Raw genomic sequence first — 20,674 nt, 5'->3', positions numbered from 1 at the left:
CACAGGAGCTCTAAGTTTATGAATCGAGGTTCACATTAGTGAGTTTCTTTATACGTAAATTTGCACAAACTTTTATTAGGGCATGATCTTTTACACCAAACTAACTGGATTTTCCCTCGAATGCCGCATTTCTTCAGTAAAAAGCTCCTGCGAAGGATTTACGAATAAATTAGTTTGTATCCAGCTTGATAAATGAGTGCGATTGTTTGACTTTATCTGCCTAAATGTAATCACAGGGATTACTTGCGTACTGGCAGTGCATACAAATATAACTTAATCCAAATGCTTAAAAAATCTTAGCTTAAATAAGTGCATAATTACATTTGTAACCATATTCTTCAATCAGCGTTCTTTTTCTGCAGGATTTTAGTTTTAAACTGGACCAAAATAAGAGGATAAGAATAGCTACTGTTACGATGCTGCTACAGGACTGACACACTAATATGGATGGATGGATGGATGTGTGCGTGTGTATATATTATATACAAATACAAAACTACACTTCCTGTGTCTTCCAAGCAGCTTTTGTCCTGCATGCACTTATTTTGTATAATTTCTAGTAGAAAATGTGATGGCGTTGTAAAAAGCTATGGGTGATCAGATTCTGAGCAGATGGCTGCAGGTCGCGTGGGCTGGAAGTCTCCACCCGAAAGAGAAATAAAGTAAAAGACTCAGTAGTGTCAGTTTTCTTTAGTCCTTCTGTGCTTTTGATTTCTAGAACTTTTGAGTTTATATGTTTTTGTTTTAAATGAGTCATTTCTAAGTATTCGCTCTGAGTCTTGAGTGTTAAAGAGTGGGTTTTTCCTTTCATAAAAAAAGGTGCGTCCTTTCAATTATCACACAGGATTTTTGCTCAGCAGGATTTCAAATGTGACAAATACCCTATAAATCTCAGCTAAACCATAAAGAGCGTGATTCCAGTTGGAGCAAAATGTATTAGCAGTATGTTTGATTACATGATTACATGCCGACAGCTTGTGTAAATGTGCGAATCTAGTTTAATATAAACCGAAATGAAGGCAATCTGAACGCTAATTTATCTGTGAAACTCTTTTTTGTGGCAGGAGACGCGTCTGAGGGAGGGCATCGTCAAGCTACAGCCCCAGGAAGAGCCACTGCGCTCCGAGCTCCTTAGCGGCAAGTTTACTATCTTGGTGAGTATCTCTTCAGTGAACATGTGCAGGATCCGCCGTTACACACCCTGCAAGATTTTACTTTGTTTTGCTGAATCCACAATTTTTTTTTCACCAAGCTAACGAAACTTTTTAACTCTTCAGGTCATTGGGTTCATTATTAGAAAGAGTGTAAATCTTCCTGGGTCTACAGATGAAACTTATGTCCTAGGGTTAAGTCCGTGTGACCGTGTTGAGAACCGCTAGAATTTATACACCGATCAGCCATGACATTAAAACCTCTGACGGGTGACGTTACAGTGGCACCTGTTAACAGTCTCGAAGTTGACGTGTTGGAAGCGGTAGAAATGGTCAAGTGTAAAGATCTGAGAGACTTTGACAAGGGCCACATTGTGATGGCTAGACGACTGGGTCTGAGCATCTCCAAACAGCAGGTCTTGTGGGGTGTTCCCGGGATGCAGTGGTTAGTACCTACCAAAAGTGCTCCAAAGAAGGACAACCGGTGAACCAGCGACAGGTCATTGATGCGTGTGGGGAGTGAAGGCTTTAACTATTATCTCTCCCTTGTTAAAATGCGACTTTTAAATCAAATCTGTGTGTGTGTATATATATATATATATGTATATATAAGACTGGACTAAACAGGAACTAATCATAACATACAAATGGTGGGTTTTCTTTGGTTGTTTTGTTAAATACCCCCCACCTTTAAAAACTCCTGTTGATGATCCACTGCAAAAATCTTGGCGCGTGAAAATACCTTGAATAAAGTTTTCTAATATTTCTCATAATAAAATTATTATATAACAAATATTAGACTGTTAAACCTGTTTCCAGACATACCAATTTCAAGCTTAAAAATCTTTCAATTTCTTTTCTGTTGGCTTTTTTTTTTTTTTTAAGTTTTGCGCCTTTCGAGAAATAAACGTAAAACGATCTGCCAATAGAAGGCTAATTCAAGCTTGAAAGGAATCAAAAAATATCTAGAAATAGGCTTCATAATCTTACATTTGTTTCAAAGCATCCTAATACTGAGAAATGTTCGTGGAATTTTCCTATATTCAATACATTTTTCATATTTATGAAATAAAAATGGCAGAATTGTTTTCTATATACTAAACAAAAGTACAGAGCCGAACACTTTCCCTCAGCAGTAACAGCAGAAACCATTCAAGGCTTTTTAATGTAGCGGAAGTCGTGTCTCAACTCATTTACGCTCTGAACCATCCTGTCAGTTAGAGCAGAGATCAGATTTCAATGGGAGAGATCTTCATGTCTAAGAGGAGTGTTTGGACATCAACTATGAAGTGGGTTTTATTTATTTATTTATTTATTTTAATACGGTTTTTAGGATCTTATGACCAAACAAGCGGTTATTCAGCATGACTTTGTAATCAAGACTATTCTGTTTGGAAACTCCTTCATTTGCTGATATCGAATCGATTCCTGTAGCTCTTAAGTGGATCGTTTGAACGGCAAACCGCAAACACGATTACTCACTGACTGCAGGATGTAATGCGCAGGTCGAGCTGAGGTAGGAAACTTCACCGCTGCCTGTGAGTCATGAGGATGCTTGTCAGGTCGATCAGCATGTTCACAGGAAGTACTGGAACTGTCTGACTGTTGTTCGGGCGTGTCGGGGAGGAAAGTGAGGCCCTGTTCAGGCTAAATATTAACATCGATCGCAAGCTCTTCATGTCTTGAAAGAGTCTTGTGGTGACCTGTGAGAGCATTTTGTCAGTAGTGGGGTTGCCAAAAGCAGCGTCACGTCAGACGACACTCTATTAATGATATTTTTGCCTCCACTTTGTAATTAAACTGTCGGACGCTCAGATTGGCTGATTTTAAAGCTTTAATAGCAGACTCTTGTGCACGTTGTGCGTTAATTTCACGATTCCGTCCGACAGTCTGACATTTCCTTTCACAGTCTGACGTTTCCTTTCACAGTCTGACGTCACAGTCTGACGTTTCCTTTCACAGTCTGACGTCACAGTCTGATGTTTCCTGTCACAGTCTGACGTCACAGTCTGACGTTTCCTTTCACAGTCTGACGTCACAGTCTGACGTTTCTCTCTGTCTCTCTTGCTGGCTCTCCGTCTCTCTTTCACTCTCAGTGACTCTCTCTCTCTCTCTCTCTCTCTCTCTCTCTCTCTCTCTCTCTCTCTCTGTCTCTTTCACGCTCGCTCTCTCTCTCTCTCTCTCTCTCTGTCTGTCTCTCTCCTTCCTCCTTTCTCCTGGATTGATCAATCAGAGTGCTCTGTTCCTTTCTTCCTGTCCTACATCCTGCCAGCAATATTTATAGCCCTTTATCCCCACTGTCTGAGTTCTTACTTTAGCTGTCTGTCTGTGTTTCCCAAATTTGGACAAATGACAGTGGATCCATAGCCAAATGATTTTTTTTCTTGTCTGTGTGTCAGCATAACATTAGTTCATATTCCAGTCGTTGTGGAAAGGATGAGCTTAAAATGACTGTTTATAATATATAAACACTACTAATATATAAAATATAGTTGAGATGAAGGAGCAGATATTTTATTTGGGTAAGAGGCTGTGACATGAATGTATTCAGTATTCAGTAGTAGAATTATTTTCAGGATTGGTACAATGTGTTCATTTTGGACAGTGTTTGAGTACATAACCACTAACTTGCTTGGTCTTTTATTGCCTTCGTCTGTTCTGCCTCCCTGTGGAGGTATCAAGAACATCGCTTGTGTTACATGATGTCATTTTCTATGATGTCATTTATTATTCAGTTGCAGGAGCAAGGCTTAAAAAAACTACATACGGCGTGTGGGTATCCATTAGCACATCCAGAAATCTCACACATTGAGAGATACCTCTCATACCTCATTACTTGTTGCATGTAGAGTTTAGGAATGTGCGTGTGTGTGTGTGAGATCCAAATTGAAACTCTTAATGTCTACCTCTTTAGGGAGTAAGAGACCCCACAGGTGCCTCCATTGCTCTGTACACAGCAAAGCTGCACCACCCGAATAAAACGGGCAACCATGTGGTGCTCCAGGCTCTGTTTTACCTGCTGGACAAAGCGGTCGAGAGGTCAGTGCCAACTGTTTTATATTCATACATAACCATCATGTACAAGTAAAAAAAAAATTTAAAAAAAAAGAGAGAGCTGTGTTTAGATTGTAGGATTGACATTACTATATATTTAGGAATATACACTGATTATGGCTCAGTATATTCACCTGTATGAATGCCAGCTGCCGCTTAAAGCACACACATGCACACACACACGCACACGCGAGCTTCCAGTTGTAAGTGTTTAGTCTCTTGTTGCAGTTTCGAGACACAGAGGAACGGCCTGGTCTTCATCTACGACATGGCCGGCTCCAACTACACCAACTTCGAGCTGGACCTGAGTAAGAAGATCCTCAACCTGCTCAAGGTTACTTCCATTTTTCATCAACTTTTAGACAAACACAGCAGGACTGATTTGTGGGTGACTACACAACTGATTATTTAATATTCATTTGTAAGGGAAATGGCAGTAACAAGCTCCAGGCAATGCTGGCTGCTTGTAGGTTTATTTAGAAGCAGATTAAAAGCGTCATCACTTTGTCATTCGTATTCATTTCTTCATCTCCGTGGTCAAAATTAAAATAAAAGTGATGGTACATTTGAATACTTGGCATTGAATTATGTACTGTTAAAGAGCCACCAGATTATTATTTGATAGGATTCAACTCTACACTCCATGAGTATAGATGTCGGGTGTTATCTGAGGGTGTAGTTTCTCTGCCCGTCTCCGTATGTGTAGGGTGCGTTTCCTGCTCGGCTGAAGAAAGTGTTCATAGTCGGTGCTCCCGTCTGGTTCCGAGTGCCCTACAACCTGCTGAGCCTGCTGCTCAAGGAGAAGCTCAGAGAACGGGTACGTACACGTCCAGCCTCCAAACGCACAGCTCGCTCAGAGGTGGACAAACCATAAATTCATTAACTAGTCCACTGGAGAAGAGGGACAGCACCAGTGTCTCATGCTATGCTTGCCAAGAGGGTCAATTAACTAAGCTAAAAAGCAGCGCACCGTCTCCTTATCATTTTTCTGCTGATGAAGCATGGCATATTTGCACCCTCAACAAAAAAGCAGAAGGTCTTTACGTACGTAAAGACGATATTTGAGTCCGCTGTATTTAAACATTGCTCAATTTTGTCGCGGGTTTTTCCTCCCAATCCCTTCATATTCTAGATCCTGGAAATACTGCATCATTATTTGACCACTATACACACACGTCTGACTACCATAGACACATTGACCACTATACACACACACGTCTGACTACCATAGACACATTGACCACTATACACACACGTCTGACTACCATAGACACATTGACCACTATACACACACACGTCTGACTACCATAGACACATTGACCACTATACACACGTCTGACTACCATAGACACATTGACCACTATACACACACGTCTGACTACCATAGACACATTGACCACTATACACACACACGTCTGACTACCATAGACACATTGACCACTATACACACGTCTGACTACCATAGACACATTGACCACTATACACACACGTCTGACTACCATAGACACATTGACCACTATACACACACACGTCTGACTACCATAGACACATTGACCACTATACACACACGTCTGACTACCATAGACACATTGACCACTATACACACACGTCTGACTACCATAGACACATTGACCACTATACACACACGTCTGACTACCATAGACACATTGACCACTATACACACACGTCTGACTACCATAGACACATTGACCACTATACACACACGTCTGACTACCATAGACACATTGACCACTATACACACACGTCTGACTACCATAGACACATTGACCACTATACACACACGTCTGACTACCATAGACACATTGACCACTATACACACACGTCTGACTACCATAGACACATTGACCACTATACACACACGTCTGACTACCATAGACACATTGACCACTATACACACACGTCTGACTACCATAGACACATTGACCACTATACACACACGACTGACTACCATAGACACATTGACCACTATACACACACGTCTGACTACCATAGACACATTGACCACTATACACACACGTCTGACTACCATAGACACATTGACCACTATACACACACGTCTGACTACCATAGACACATTGACCACTATACACACACGTCTGACTACCATAGACACATTGACCACTATACACACACGTCTGACTACCATAGACACATTGACCACTATACACACACGACTGACTACCATAGACACATTGACCACTATACACACACGTCTGACTACCATAGACACATTGACCACTATACACACACGTCTGACTACCATAGACACATTGACCACTATACACACACGTCTGACTACCATAGACACATTGACCACTATATACACACGTCTGACTACCATAGACACATTGACCACTATACACACACGACTGACTACCATAGACACATTGACCACTATACACACACGTCTGACTACCATAGACACATTGACCACTATACACACACGTCTGACTACCATAGACACATTGACCACTATACACACACGTCTGACTACCATAGACACATTGACCACTATACACACGTCTGACTACCATAGACACATTGACCACTATACACACACGTCTGACTACCATAGACACATTGACCACTATACACACACGTCTGACTACCATAGACACATTGACCACTATACACACGTCTGACTACCATAGACACATTGACCACTATACACACACGTCTGACTACCATAGACACATTGACCACTATACACACACGTCTGACTACCATAGACACATTGACCACTATACACACGTCTGACTACCATAGACACATTGACCACTATACACACACGTCTGACTACCATAGACACATTGACCACTATACACACGTCTGACTACCATAGACACATTGACCACTATACACACACGTCTGACTACCATAGACACATTGACCACTATACACACACGACTGACTACCATAGACACATTGACCACTATACACACACGTCTGACTACCATAGACACATTGACCACTATACACACACGTCTGACTACCATAGACACATTGACCACTATACACACACGTCTGACTACCATAGACACATTGACCACTATACACACGTCTGACTACCATAGACACATTGACCACTATACACACACGTCTGACTACCATAGACACATTGACCACTATACACACACACGTCTGACTACCATAGACACATTGACCACTATACACACACGTCTGACTACCATAGACACATTGACCACTATACACACACGACTGACTACCATAGACACATTGACCACTATACACACGTCTGACTACCATAGACACATTGACCACTATACACACACGTCTGACTACCATAGACACATTGACCACTATACACACGTCTGACTACCATAGACACATTGACCACTATACACACACGTCTGACTACCATAGACACATTGACCACTATACACACACACGTCTGACTACCATAGACACATTGACCACTATACACACACACGTCTGACTACCATAGACACATTGACCACTATACACACACACGTCTGACTACCATAGACACATTGACCACTATACACACACGTCTGACTACCATAGACACATTGACCATTATAGAAAGAATTGATTACTATTTGCACAAATTACTACTACAGATACATACTATGACTACTATGGACACGTATGACTACTATAGATACATTTGAGGACTATAGGAACAATTACTATAGTCACATCACTATTATAAACGCATATGACAACCATAGACAACTTTTATTACTATAGACCATCTGTGCTGAAAGAAAATAATATAAACATCACACATCTATTTGAAATAATGTTATTTTTATCAATCAAATTCAAATTATATCGGTCACGCACACAATGCACAGTTTTTCTTTCTCGGGTTGTTGTACGAGTGAAGTAAAAAATCAAATTTATAAACAGTGTTCAGCTTTTTCCTGCTCAGTTTCCTTGATAACTCAAGTGCAGCTTGTTTTTTAATTGCAGCTTTTTAATCGTGTTTGTTATCCGATTGCAGGTCCAGATGGTGAAGATGACCGATCTACGGCAGCACCTTCCCAGAAACTGCCTGCCTGAGCACCTGGGTGGCTGCTTGCCTCTGGACTTCCATGGCTGGAACCAGCAGCTGCTAGCCGAGCAGAACGGCCGCGTGGATCCTGTTGACGAGCTGCTGGGCATCCCACTGGCAACCTCAGCGGTACACACACCAGGCCCAGACGCTATGCGACTCCCCGAGTTCACAGCTCACCTTGCTCGGGCGCAGCGGAGCGGAATTTACCACGAGTATGAAGAGCTTCGTAAAGAACCGCCCGCCGGAACCTTCCACTGTGCACTGTGAGTGTAGAGCTAATATGGGTTTAATCAATATGGCCAGTCAATATCCAATATAGCACATCGTATATTATTTTTTTACAAAGTGTGGAATAATTGTAAATATGTCTAAATAATTCAATAAAGGAATCGATCCGGTTATTAGTAGCATATAGGAATTATGTATAAAATGTTTAGCATGTGTAATGTGCAGCCTCTGTGGCGGTCTTAGACGGTCACTAATCTGCCCTAAATGATCTCAGTTACACACTGACACTACCTAGTTACTTAGCTACCTAGTTACACACTACTAAACCATTAACTGCTAGTTATGGCAAAGAATAACCCTCATGTGGTGCATGGGAGGTATGCAAACTCATTTACTTCTACACACTCTCGCTGATTTATTACTCTTATTTTATTGTACCTTATTTGTCTTGTATGTCTTTAACGGGATTGACTGGGTGCTTTCCACATCCTCAGGGCTGCCTACAACCAGGAGAAGAATCGTTATGGCGATGTTCTGTGTCTCGATCAAACCCGTGTACGTTTGAAAGCCAGGAGGAACGAGGTTTGTACGGAACTGCAAGCTTTTACTTTGCATTCATTTGTTTATTTCAATTCAGCGTGCCTTCGTTTTAGTGAAATTCTGTATTCACTTTGCAGAGATCGGACTACATCAATGCCAGCTTCATGGACGGCTACAAACAGAGGAACGCGTACATCGGAACTCAAGGTACGTGTGATGCTAGAAGTTTGTCTCCAGCTTTAGTGAGGTGTTCCGGCGGTGTGATTGGTTTAAAATCGAGCGTGAATGATGTGGTTGTGCACAGGGCCGCTGGAGAAAACCTATGACGATTTTTGGAGAATGGCGTGGGAGCAAAACGTGCTGGTCATCGTCATGACAACGAGGTGAGAGACGAGTCAGACGACAAAAAGTGAAGACGGAACCTTGCAGTGGAGTTTTGCATTATTTCAGAGAAAACACGTTTGATTTAGTGACGGCCCTTAACTTCCCAGGCAGTTGTGTAGGATGTGTGGTTACGGTGATCCGTGAATTGGGTAACTAACGTGTGTGTGTGTGTGTGTGTGTGTGTGTGTGTGTGTGTAGGACAGACGAGGGCGGCAGGAAGAAGTGTGGACAGTACTGGCCTCTGCAGGAGGGAGGACAGGAAGTTTATGGACACATAGCAGTGGTGAACCAGAGAGTGGACAACCATTCCCATTACAATCAGACCTTTCTAGAGCTGCATAACACTGAGGTAACACACACACACACACACACACACACACACACAATCTGAGGTGCAGAGCTGAAGAGCATTAGAGGAGTGAAGCATTAGAGTACCTTATTTCCTTTGTTCCTGGGATCTCAGGAATTCAAGGTGAACGGAGTGATTGTGTGAAGTTTAAAACATTTGTTTGCTGTAAACGTTGGAACATAATTGGGGGAAAAAGCGATGTGTGACCAGCTGGAAATAATAATCAGTTAATCAGTAAAAGAGTAAGGACTCAGGAAAGCTTTGATGTGTTCACATGAAGCTGTTTGATTAATTGCTCTGAAGGCTTGAGAGGTTAAAGATTTGAAGTGCATGTGAGGAGAAAACGCGCGCGGGCATATATATATATATATATATAATATATATATATATATATATAAAATAACATCACAGCGAAGAAATCATAATACCTTTTCAATCTGGTCATATTGTAGTTACATTTGATGTTATAGAACGCCCAGAAACTAGTCAGTTCCTCTTAAGCAGTTGTAATGGTTCATTCTCTTACCGACGTCTCTTTGGTTTCTCTTCAAGTTGATCAGATTTTTAAAAACTGCAGCGTAACCTTATAGAAACGTCCGAAAGCTCTCGGTTCTCCGTCCTGAAGACTTTCCCGTGTCGGCAAACAGCTACGGTTGCCGCTCCACGGCTGATTCGACTAGAGTCTCCTCTGCATCTCGTTTGCAGCAGGTCATAACAAAAGCGTGCTCGACTAAGTACTGAAGGTTTACCATGAAGGGGTGGAATATTTTGAGACTGGAGAAATCATTGTAAGTTGCATTTTGAGTTGAATTTGGGGAAACCACTTGAAGCATTCATTGTGGTGAACGATTTCAGTTGCTTGTGTTTGATGTGTTCATCACAAACAGCTGAAAGTCTGTACATTTTGACATTAAACCTAATTTGCAATTTGTGTGGGGGGGGGAGGTTATTCTGATTGCAACTGTACACTGTGTATACAAATATTCTTTTAAATTAGTCAGCATACAGCTTGATTAATCCACAACACTGACTTTACGGTTCTCTGTTTTGAGGAGAAAAAGATGCATCACTCATCACAGTCGTCGTCCCCCACAAAAACACACACTCACACACACTCACACTCACACACACTCACACACACTCACACACACTCACACACACTCACACATACACTCACACATACACTCACACATACACTTTGTAGCTTAAACACAGGAAGTCCGAAAAATCACTCGGTTCGTCTTCCCACTTCTGATGCAAGTCGAATGCAGCATACATTTGATCGTTACAAGCTCTGACACTGGAGACTCCTCCCAAAAATGCAACAACGAAACCTTGCCACTCCGTACATGCGTAAGTTGTTGTTATAGAAAACAGACGTGGATTAGGACACGCCTTGCAGTCTGAACCAGACCAATCAGAACGGAGAATTGTGCTGTAATGTAAAATATGTGCGTCTCGTTTTAGGTTTGTTTTGATATAATCTGATGTAGTTGCATAAAGTTAGTAATATAATGTATACGTTTGGTTTTATCGGATGTTTCTTTGCTTCTGTTCTTCTCAGACGTGTGAGCAGAGGCAGGTGAGCCACTTTCAGTTCCTGAGCTGGCCCGACTACGGAGTTCCCTCCTCGGCGCTCTCTCTGCTCGACTTCCTGAGCACGGTGAAGAGACAGCAGAAGAGGGCAGTGAAGGCTCTGGGCTCGCAGTGGAGAGGTCATCATCTGGGTCCACCGATGGTTGTCCACTGCAGCGCAGGCATCGGCAGGACTGGTGAATACCTGCTTACTGATGCCACGTTTCTGTTCATTTAAACAAAATCGCCAGGGCAAGAGTGCAGTTATACTGAACATCGGTGGTGATTCGGCTGTAGTGCTGTAGCTACACCTTGATCGTGTGATATCGCTTTTGTACAACAATTCTGTGAACAAAAAATTAATATCCAGTAAAGCGACATTTCAGATGCAATATGGCCGAATGTTCTGTTTGTTTTTGCTCCATTTCATCAGTGGTTCTGAACCCGGGGGGTGCGGAGAGATCGGAGGGGGGCGCAAATTGTTTTCAAGAAAAAAAAAACACAGACAGGGAATCATTTGGGTTCTCGGTGCATTTTATTACTTTTCAAATTTAATGTGCATAAATGGAAAAACTCTGCGTTCTTTCTCCCTCTGTATTTTCTTTTTGCTGGGGAGAGGCGGAGCTTAGCTGCCTTTTATCTAGCGGTCAGTGCAGACCAGTGTTGCATTAGTGACTTTTCAGACCCCTTTAGCGACTTTCCAAATGTCAGCAGTACTGTCCTGCAAGCGCGAGGTCTTGCTTTCCCGCTGCACTCTCACCTCTCTCTGTCTGCTCTGTTAGTGAGTGACTGAGAGCTGGAGATCTAACAACGTCATGGATAACGAGACACGAGCTTCCTCCCAATTTACATCATTCGTATGTGAATGTTTTTTAGAACGCAAGACGAATGCAATGCAACGTGTTTTACATGTAAAATAGTACGTTATCACAGCCTAGTTCTCGTTCAAAGTAGTTATAGTGTTCAGAAACATTTTGATCATTCAAGTTCCACACCTGTCCGTTATATAAAGGTTTTTTTATACTTTATATTTTATAATAGTTTTATAAAACTCATAAAAGTTATTTTAAAAAACCATAAAAGTTATAAGTACAAACACAAAAGCAAACCAAAATGTATCTATCAAAAACAGATTATAGATTAGGTTATATATGTATATAGATTATATATAGAATGAATAGATCATTATACCTGGTCTCCTCCAATATGGTTGGGGTGGGGGGCTCATGATAGGGGTGGCTTGGGGGGGAAGGGTTTAGTTACAAAAGGCTGAGAATCTCTGTGCTAGAAGAAATACATCCCGAAGAAGCTACACTCACTTCATAGCACATCACCTAGCTGGATTGCTAGCTCACGTCGATCTGTACATTCACGTTAAAGGTGCTTCCGGTAAAACTGGACTTCCCGTCTTCCTTTTCATCTCCATCTGACGAGCTTTCATCTTTTAAGTCAAAATTTCTATGATGTCGCAAACTCTACTGCAGTAACCATTTCGAACTAGGAAGTGGAATTTTACGTGGCGAAGTGCGGACGAGCGGAGCGATACGCGCAGTGAAACGTCCCAGTGCGGTTATAGGAAATATAGGCACTCTTGGAACACCGCTCGACCAATCAGATCAGTGGACCGGGACTAACTGTTGTATAATGTGCGCCATTCGAAATGATCTCGACCTGCGTCCTCAGTGATGTATGATATAGCAGTATAAGGTGTGAAAGATTACTGCTGGTCAGATTTATGGCACATGTTGAACATGTTCAGGACCGGCTGAGTAAGAACTTGTTTGTACTGTGGGTTTATGAACCGTAGGCTTTCTCCTCTTTCAAAGCCAGAAATAATGAGGCCCTTGACATATACAGTATATTTATTATTTAAGCGTATGTATCCATGGTTGTTGATCTCACTTCCCAAGAAAAGGGAAATAAACCAGAATAAGGGAACAACATTCAACTAGTTAAGTGTGGTTTAAGCAGGGTTTTGTTTTCCCACGCTTTTCAGAGGGCTTAGGTGCTCTCTGGGTTCCAGAGGCTGGTGGCGGTTGGGTTGCCATATTTGTGACAAACACTTATTGTATTTGTATTCAAAAGTCTATTCACTTCACCAAATAAAATGTTTGAGATTGAATGAAAACGTAGAGTATATGGATTACCTTACCTACTACACACAGCACACACTGGCCCTGTAAAATCTTCTAATGAATGTTTTGTAGTCCAACAAGAGGTAACGAAGACGTAACAGCTGCCCTCAGACACTCATATTTACTTTGCATGTTCTTTTATCAACTTGGATATTTAGATCATGGCTGTGTAAGATGTTAAGCTTTAATATCTGCCTTCAATAAGAAGTCTGGTAGCTTAGCGGATCTAAATCCTAAAAGGTTCTGCTGATTTTGGGATAAGTCGTCGTTCCGTGCAGTGGGCTACCTTCTACCACCGTATTATCAGCACATCACCGCTTCCACGGTGAATTTGACGACCGGAGATGCCGAGTGAAAAGTGAAGAACAAAAAAAAAAGAATGAAACCTTTTATAAAATACCAAAATCCAGACCTCGTTGTCCTTGCAGCTAGTTCCGGTCCTGATGATAACACTCGATGTCATCAAACGCTGTCAGACCCGGGATCATAAACCATAGCGCGTATCATTTGGTCATGTTTCGTCCACATGTTTCGTATTCTTGCGCAATGCATCTGAGATATTGTGGAGACTGTTTATGCCACTTTGAAGGCCAAACATGCAACAACTGCATACAGTATGATAAACTGATGATAAACTGGTTATAAATGTGTATATAAGGCACAGTTTTTAGTCTCTTCTGTGGTATGGCATTGTTTTGTTTTTTCTCTCAATCATATAGAAAAGTTTTATGACTTTTTTTTCTCTCTCTCTCTCTTTTTTTTTTTTTTTTTTTTTTTTTTTTTTTTTTTTTTTAAGGTACATTTTGCGCTTTGGACATCTGTCTGTCCCAGCTGCAGGACGTTGGGACGCTGAACGTGTGCCAGACGGTGAGGCGCATGAGAACGCAGCGCGCCTTCAGCATCCAGACTCCCGAACAGTATTATTTCTGCCACACTGCCATCCTCGAGCACGCCCAGCGTAACGGACAGGCCTCTAATCAGTGAGAGACAGAGCCTGTCAGCAGCTCGCTTGGTAATAGGAATTTTTAAACATTTGCCACGGACCCCGAACCCCGAACCCCCTTCTCCCCCAAAAAATATCTCCCTGACATATACACCAAGCACAGTATTTTTGGACTCTTGTAAAATTGCTGATGTGTAAAAAGTGCCACCGCCATAACAATCATAGCCACTGGTGTATTACCAAGAGGCCTAAATCTCTGCTGGATCCAACTGAAGACTCAGTAAGTTTGTGTCTTGTAGCTAATTAGTAACGCTGTATGAATCAGAGATGTTCACTACGCGGCCAAATGTTCGTACGTTCTCAAAAAACCAGTAACGTTTAGCTGTATAAACAAATGATGTGTAAAAAAAAAAAAAAAAAAAGTAAATGTTTTTATTTACTCTCAGCAAAAAGGCTGCATTTATTAATATAAAAAAGTAGAGCATCAGTTTGAAACTCTGTGTAAACCCTGCGGACTCGAGACTTTCGATCCGCAGCTCAGTTAAGGGACCTGTGCCGATTTTATTCCGTCAGAAGATATCACCACTGAATCAGTTCTGATGCTTCAGAAGAACTCGTCATCTTCCTCTGGACTACAGTTTCACACTGGACGCAGTGTGTCGAGCCTCTGTCCTGTTAGCGTCCCACAGGCTGAAGTCTCAACCTACATTTACTGTATTTAACAATGAGTATGTAGCACTATTCACAAATGAACTGCTTCCCACACCTACCCATGGTAAATATATACGTTGTCTGGGTTTTGTTTGAACTTTTTTATATTTATATCTTAAACTAGCTTCACTGTACACTGTCCGTAGGAAACAATGGGCCTCGTTTATCAATCTTTTACTGAAGTCGTGTGTAAAAGTTTGTGTAAGGGGAAAACCGAAATAAAACTTAATAAAAATAAAGCTTCAGAAACGCTGACTTTCTTCATAATGGCAAATCGGCCATAATATGAGTGGGCACCTGCACGGCAAAGCTGATTTTAAGTTTGCTGACGCCCACAAAACGCCGTAAAATGGGGAGTTGCTGGGGAGCGCTGAAATGGGCAGTGAACAACAACTACAAGAGACTTTCTCACAGGTAGAAATGGAAGTTATTTTGAGCCGCGTCTGTGCCAATAAAATAAAAATACATATTGTTCAACAGCTCCTAAAAAGGCCAAAGTCAGTAACCGAATGACAGAAAAGGTGAATGTGATGTGAATTAAGTGAAAGTGGAGGAAATATATCTACTGTACTGTACCCAGGTGATCATGAACACCAAGCACATCTCACAGGGAAACTGAATTTTTTATTTTTTATTTTTTTAATTCAAAGCGAGGCGTCTCGTCGACTGTTGACCAACAATCCCTCACACACCAAAGCACGCTCCTGGATGCCATGCTGGAAAAGCAGGAGTGTGTAGGAAGCCTGATGTTGGCACGCAGAACATTAGGGAGGTATACGGCACATCACAGCTTGAGACGTACCAGATCGCTCACTTATCGCTCACTTAGTGCTGGCTCTAATAAAGTGTTGCACAGCATTAAAAGAAATGCCTACTGATTGAAATTGAGAGCACAATCCGTATATAAAAGTGCAGTAATCCATGCACACGATACGATCTGAAGCCGATCGGCTGAGGTTTACGTTAGTTGCGCGGATTTACACACACGTGCTCCTACAAACGATTTGCAAGAGTCCAGCTTGATAAATGAGACCCAAATGTTTGTCCCAGTGGATTTATGAAAAATGTATGATTTTTTTTGTTTGTTTGTTTACACTTCTCTTCGGTGTCTGTGAGATTATTTTAACATGCTATGAAGCTCTTCAGGCAGCAAGTCGTCTAAACTCAAGTCCGTTTGTGCTTTTTTTCCTCCGCTTCATTTCAAAGTAGTGCTGCTGATGACCTCCCTGCTTATGATTAGCAAATATTGAATTGTTTCAATTGTTCCTTTTTTTTTATTCTTTATTACTCAATATGCATTCAGTGAGCTCCAAAACAATATTAGACCATGACGCTTTGTTTTGGATTTTAACTGCGTGAACCATTTAGACCAGTTTAAGATTGTAGTTGACATTTGCAGTAAATATCATTCCACCAGCAGGGCTAAAAAGGAAAAAAAAAGCTAAACAATCTTTTCATTTAATTTTTAAGTGATAAAGATGTTTTCCACCTGTATTTCATTTCATTTACATTCACGTTTATGGCCCTGAGCAGATGAGGGTTAAGGGCCTTGCTCAAGTGCCCAACAGTGGTAGCTTAGCAGTGCTGTAGGCTTGAACTCTTGATCTTCTGGACTCCTTGAACTTCTGATCAGTATCCCAGAGCCTTTAACCAGTGTCCATTTCTGATTATTTCAGCTTCATTAGGTCCTGCTGTCCTTCCACTGATCCGCCTATAATTTACGCGCTCGGACACTAATAGCAGACTCTAGATAACGGCCAAATGTATCACAGACTGCAAATGATCACCACATAAATTAGCAAGGCTAAAAAAATTAAAATAAAAAAAAAACAACTGCCGTATGTCCAATCATCCAAACACATCTGGTGCACTCACTCGTAATCGGAATAAGAATGTGTACAAAGTATGACTATGTGGAAGAAAAAAAATGAAATGTTTGAAAATTGTACACACTGTAAGCACCACACTTTCAAATTCAGCATCTCGGGTAAAAGTGTCAGTGTCTAGGTTTCGAGCTCACGGCATAAAACACGTCCTGTCTGGCATTTCGATGGGTTTGAAGGACACCTACTTTGGAGGTGATGTAGTCAAGAACCTGAAGGTTTTTTATCACATGACAGACAATGTAAATACTGCGTGTTGTGAGCTGATGATGGGTATTTTCATGATCTGAGACCAAGCTGTGTTTTTACAGCCTGTAGGCATCTTTTTTACAAAGTAGGAGAGTTGTTTTTTCCTTTTACAAAAAACACTCATCCACTTTGGAGCTCTTGGCTCTCCAGTGGGACTGGACAGCCACTGCAATGCACTCCATCTTCAGCTTCTGCTTTGCTTCTTTGGGCAGGATGTACTTCCTGATGTAAAAAAAAACAAAACACCCTTTTGCTGTGGTTTGTAAATGCTGTTCTTTATATTACCGATGTAAAAGAATGGCTTTTAGGTCTCACATCTCTGTATAACCATATAAAAAGCACTTTCAGGCAGGCGTTCACTCACTGTGTGCATTCACTGTATCTGCAGACATTGTGTAAGAGGACTAGAACACCACATATTCCATAGCTGATGTGATGTTTTATACTGTGGTGTGGACAGTGCAGTTAGTTGGAAAATGACCAATGTGCAAAATCAGACAGTGTTCCCTGTTAATCACACGTTTGTAACTCCGATACAGGTCAAGTTTCATAAGATCGTGTATTTTGTTCTTGGGTATGTAAACCATTTGCTACTCAATTCATATTGAATTTGCTTGTAGTGAAGCGTCTTGTAAACACTTGTATGGATGCGTACGAAGGTATAGAAAAAAGTAGTTCTTCAAACAATGGACACAAAAATTAACTTTCAACTTTATTTTTCTATTATACTCAACAAACTACTTCATTTGCAAATAGCTACTTATATATATATATATATAATTTTTTTTTCTCATTCTGTAACATGTTTGTTTGTATGATGTTATGGTCATGTAATCAAAGTATATAATCAGTAGTGCCATGCTGTCTGCTTGTACGTGTCAAACACTTGAATTTATGACCAAGTACATTTGATTTGAAGGAGATAATGGTGTAATATGAGGCCGTGCTGAAATGTGGCGTGTAGAGTGAAGTCCTGTTCCCTGATTCAGGGACAAGTGGACTCTTGTAAACTAAATTCCAAGTTACTGTTAAAAAAAAAAGAGAGAGAGAGAAATTAAACAGATCATTTCATCATATTGAGCCTTTGTGTTGTGTTTTTGTTTTTCTTTTTTTTTGAAAGTGCTTCTTTTCTTCTTCATATTATGTCTCATGGTTTATTGCGAGACAAGTACAGTCATGTCCATAAATATATGGACATTAATAAAGTTTTCAACTTTTTTTTTTTAACCATTCACCCAATTTGGAGGCACATACCTATTTCAATTAAAGCTAAAAGTCACTGTACTCACTGTCACTGAGCTCATACATTATTGAATTTTAACTCGATCATCATGGACCATCACACCCATCTCATCTCATTCCAGATGTAGTCCTCTGTTTGCTGTTATAATGAGCTGTACTCTTTTAGGAAGGCTTTCCACTAGATGTTGGAGCATGGCTGTGGGGATTTGTGTTCATTCAGCTACAAGAGCATTAGTGATGTTAAGTAAGGGGATTTGGGGTGCAGCTGGTGTTCCAGTGGGGTTGAGGTCAGGGTTCTGTGCAGGACAAAAGTTCTTCCACTCTGAACGTGGCAAACCACGTCTTCATGGAGCTCACTTTGTGCACAGAAACACTTAGTTCCGATTAAGAGAAATTGTAATTCTGCGGCATACGAAGACATTCTAAAACCACATATGGGTGTGATGGTCAGCTGTCCACATACTTTTTGCCACAGTGTTCTTATGGACCTGACTGTATATTCATTGATTCATAAGTAAGTGTTCTACCCTGGTCTGCGGTGTGGTGGATCTGAAGCCAATCCTGGGAACACTGGATGCAATATGGAAATATACCTTGGATGCGAGTCCAGTCCAGGGCACCAGGCACACACACAAAGTTCACACAGTCGTTTGCACCTAGGGGTAAGTTTAGAGCCATGAATCCACCTTCTTGGAGGTTGGAACCTAGAGGAAACTAAAGATACTTGGGGAAGCCAATAAAATCTGTAGGAAGCTAGAGGACCTGGAGGATATATTAGAACCTGGAGGAAACCAGAGGACCTGGAAGAACCATTAGAACTTTGAGGAAACCTACACTAACTCGGTTGCGTGTATGTTTTAGTGATTACCTCATCACTGCCCCATTATAACCAATTCACCCAGGGTTCTGGTGAAGACCTGTATAAGGGAATGAATTTCCACCCTCACTGTTAATGTCCTGTCAGTACTTGGCGGCTCATATTCGAGTCTTGATTACGTCAACGCCCTCGTAGACCAATCAGGAGACAGAGGGGCGTGTCCAACTATTTTGTTACAAACACGAATCCGGAGTAAGAGGCTTCTTTTTCCCCAGGTACGTAACAGCTGGGCAAGAGCAACTAAATGTTTATCATGTGTCATTTACGGGCCGAATAATGTACTTAACTGATCCGAAAGCTGTGACACGACGTGTCCGTCATCGAATTGTGTTCGGTAATGAGAAAATAAGACAGCAAGGTGGCTAGTTCTGCCTCACAAACACACACACAGAGATTCAGAGGAAACGTCGCGTTTGTTTGTCTTTTCTTCTGAGCTGAAGATGTTAGTGTCCTGGAAATATCCGCCTTGTGTTTAAACTGCGCTCTCTCTCTCCGTGCAGTGGGATAGACAGATAGATAGTTAACGGAGGGAAGAAGAAGGAGGGAGGAGGAGGAGGAGGAGGAGGGAGTTTTGTTGTGGCGAGTCGGTTAGACGTTTCTCTCTTTAAACATGCGGAGTAAACAAAGAAGCTCTCACTTTAGTTTGTATCGTCCATTTTGGAGTCAGGTTTTGGAAAAGAAAACACACACACAGTATACAGACAGAAACGTCGCGGTGTGAATGTGTGTGATTCCGTTTCGGAGTCTATTGTTCAGCGGGACAGAGCAGTGAACCTGTGTGTGTGTGTGTGTGTGTGTGTGTGTGTGTGTGTGTGTTAGTTAGTTATTAAAGGAGACATGACCAGAATTTTTAGATAAATCTGAACCAATCCACCGTCTACAGCGACGCTGCGTTTGGTGTATGTGTGTGCGCGCGCGCACTTATTATTGTTTCCTTCTATGCTTTTTGTTTTGTTTTTCGTTTTCCCCCCATTATAACGATAATCTTTCCTCACTGTCAATGTCGCGTTTTCGGTCGTTTGTGTTCGTTACGACCGTTTCCCATCGAGATAAAAGTATTCGTGGTCGACCTTGTTTATGTATTAACCGACCGAATATTCAAAATGTCGTCCGTTTAGCTCAGTAGCTAAAGCGCGAGACCGTATACTTGGTCAGTCAGAGTCATAAGAGCCGAAGCGGAATCCCGGGCAAGTGTTTAGCCCCGCCCCTCGTGGGTGGGCGACCGTTTAATTTAGCAGTTCCGCCGTTTAGGGGGCGGGCTGATTTAAAAAAAAGTGTCGCGTGCTCTGA

The 20,674-nt window shown here is 41.5% G+C and overlaps 2 protein-coding genes across 2 annotated transcripts in view; both read left to right on the top strand.

The window, feature by feature from the left end:
* The window catches only part of ptpn9a (protein tyrosine phosphatase non-receptor type 9a), a 37,348-nt gene extending 20,382 nt beyond the window's left edge, over positions 1 to 16,966 (top strand). Inside the window, exons 3-13 of the mRNA XM_053642046.1 lie at positions 1,065 to 1,154; positions 4,066 to 4,190; positions 4,434 to 4,539; positions 4,912 to 5,022; positions 8,215 to 8,531; positions 8,991 to 9,078; positions 9,174 to 9,243; positions 9,341 to 9,419; positions 9,619 to 9,769; positions 11,334 to 11,541; positions 14,276 to 16,966. Coding sequence (XP_053498021.1) covers positions 1,065 to 1,154; positions 4,066 to 4,190; positions 4,434 to 4,539; positions 4,912 to 5,022; positions 8,215 to 8,531; positions 8,991 to 9,078; positions 9,174 to 9,243; positions 9,341 to 9,419; positions 9,619 to 9,769; positions 11,334 to 11,541; positions 14,276 to 14,463 — 1,533 coding nt within the window. The 3' untranslated portion in view covers positions 14,464 to 16,966. The remainder of the gene's footprint in view (positions 1 to 1,064; positions 1,155 to 4,065; positions 4,191 to 4,433; positions 4,540 to 4,911; positions 5,023 to 8,214; positions 8,532 to 8,990; positions 9,079 to 9,173; positions 9,244 to 9,340; positions 9,420 to 9,618; positions 9,770 to 11,333; positions 11,542 to 14,275) is intronic.
* Positions 16,967 to 19,160: 2,194 nt separating this feature from the next.
* sin3aa (SIN3 transcription regulator family member Aa) overlaps positions 19,161 to 20,674 on the top strand; it is a 30,283-nt gene continuing 28,769 nt past the window's right edge. Inside the window, exon 1 of the mRNA XM_053642045.1 lies at positions 19,161 to 19,599. The gene's annotated coding sequence lies outside the window, so the exon portion shown is untranslated. The remainder of the gene's footprint in view (positions 19,600 to 20,674) is intronic.

Source organism: Ictalurus furcatus, chromosome 14 (assembly GCF_023375685.1).
Source record: "Ictalurus furcatus strain D&B chromosome 14, Billie_1.0, whole genome shotgun sequence".
NCBI lineage: Eukaryota > Metazoa > Chordata > Actinopteri > Siluriformes > Ictaluridae > Ictalurus > Ictalurus furcatus.
This window is presented reverse-complemented; position numbering and strand designations above follow the sequence as displayed.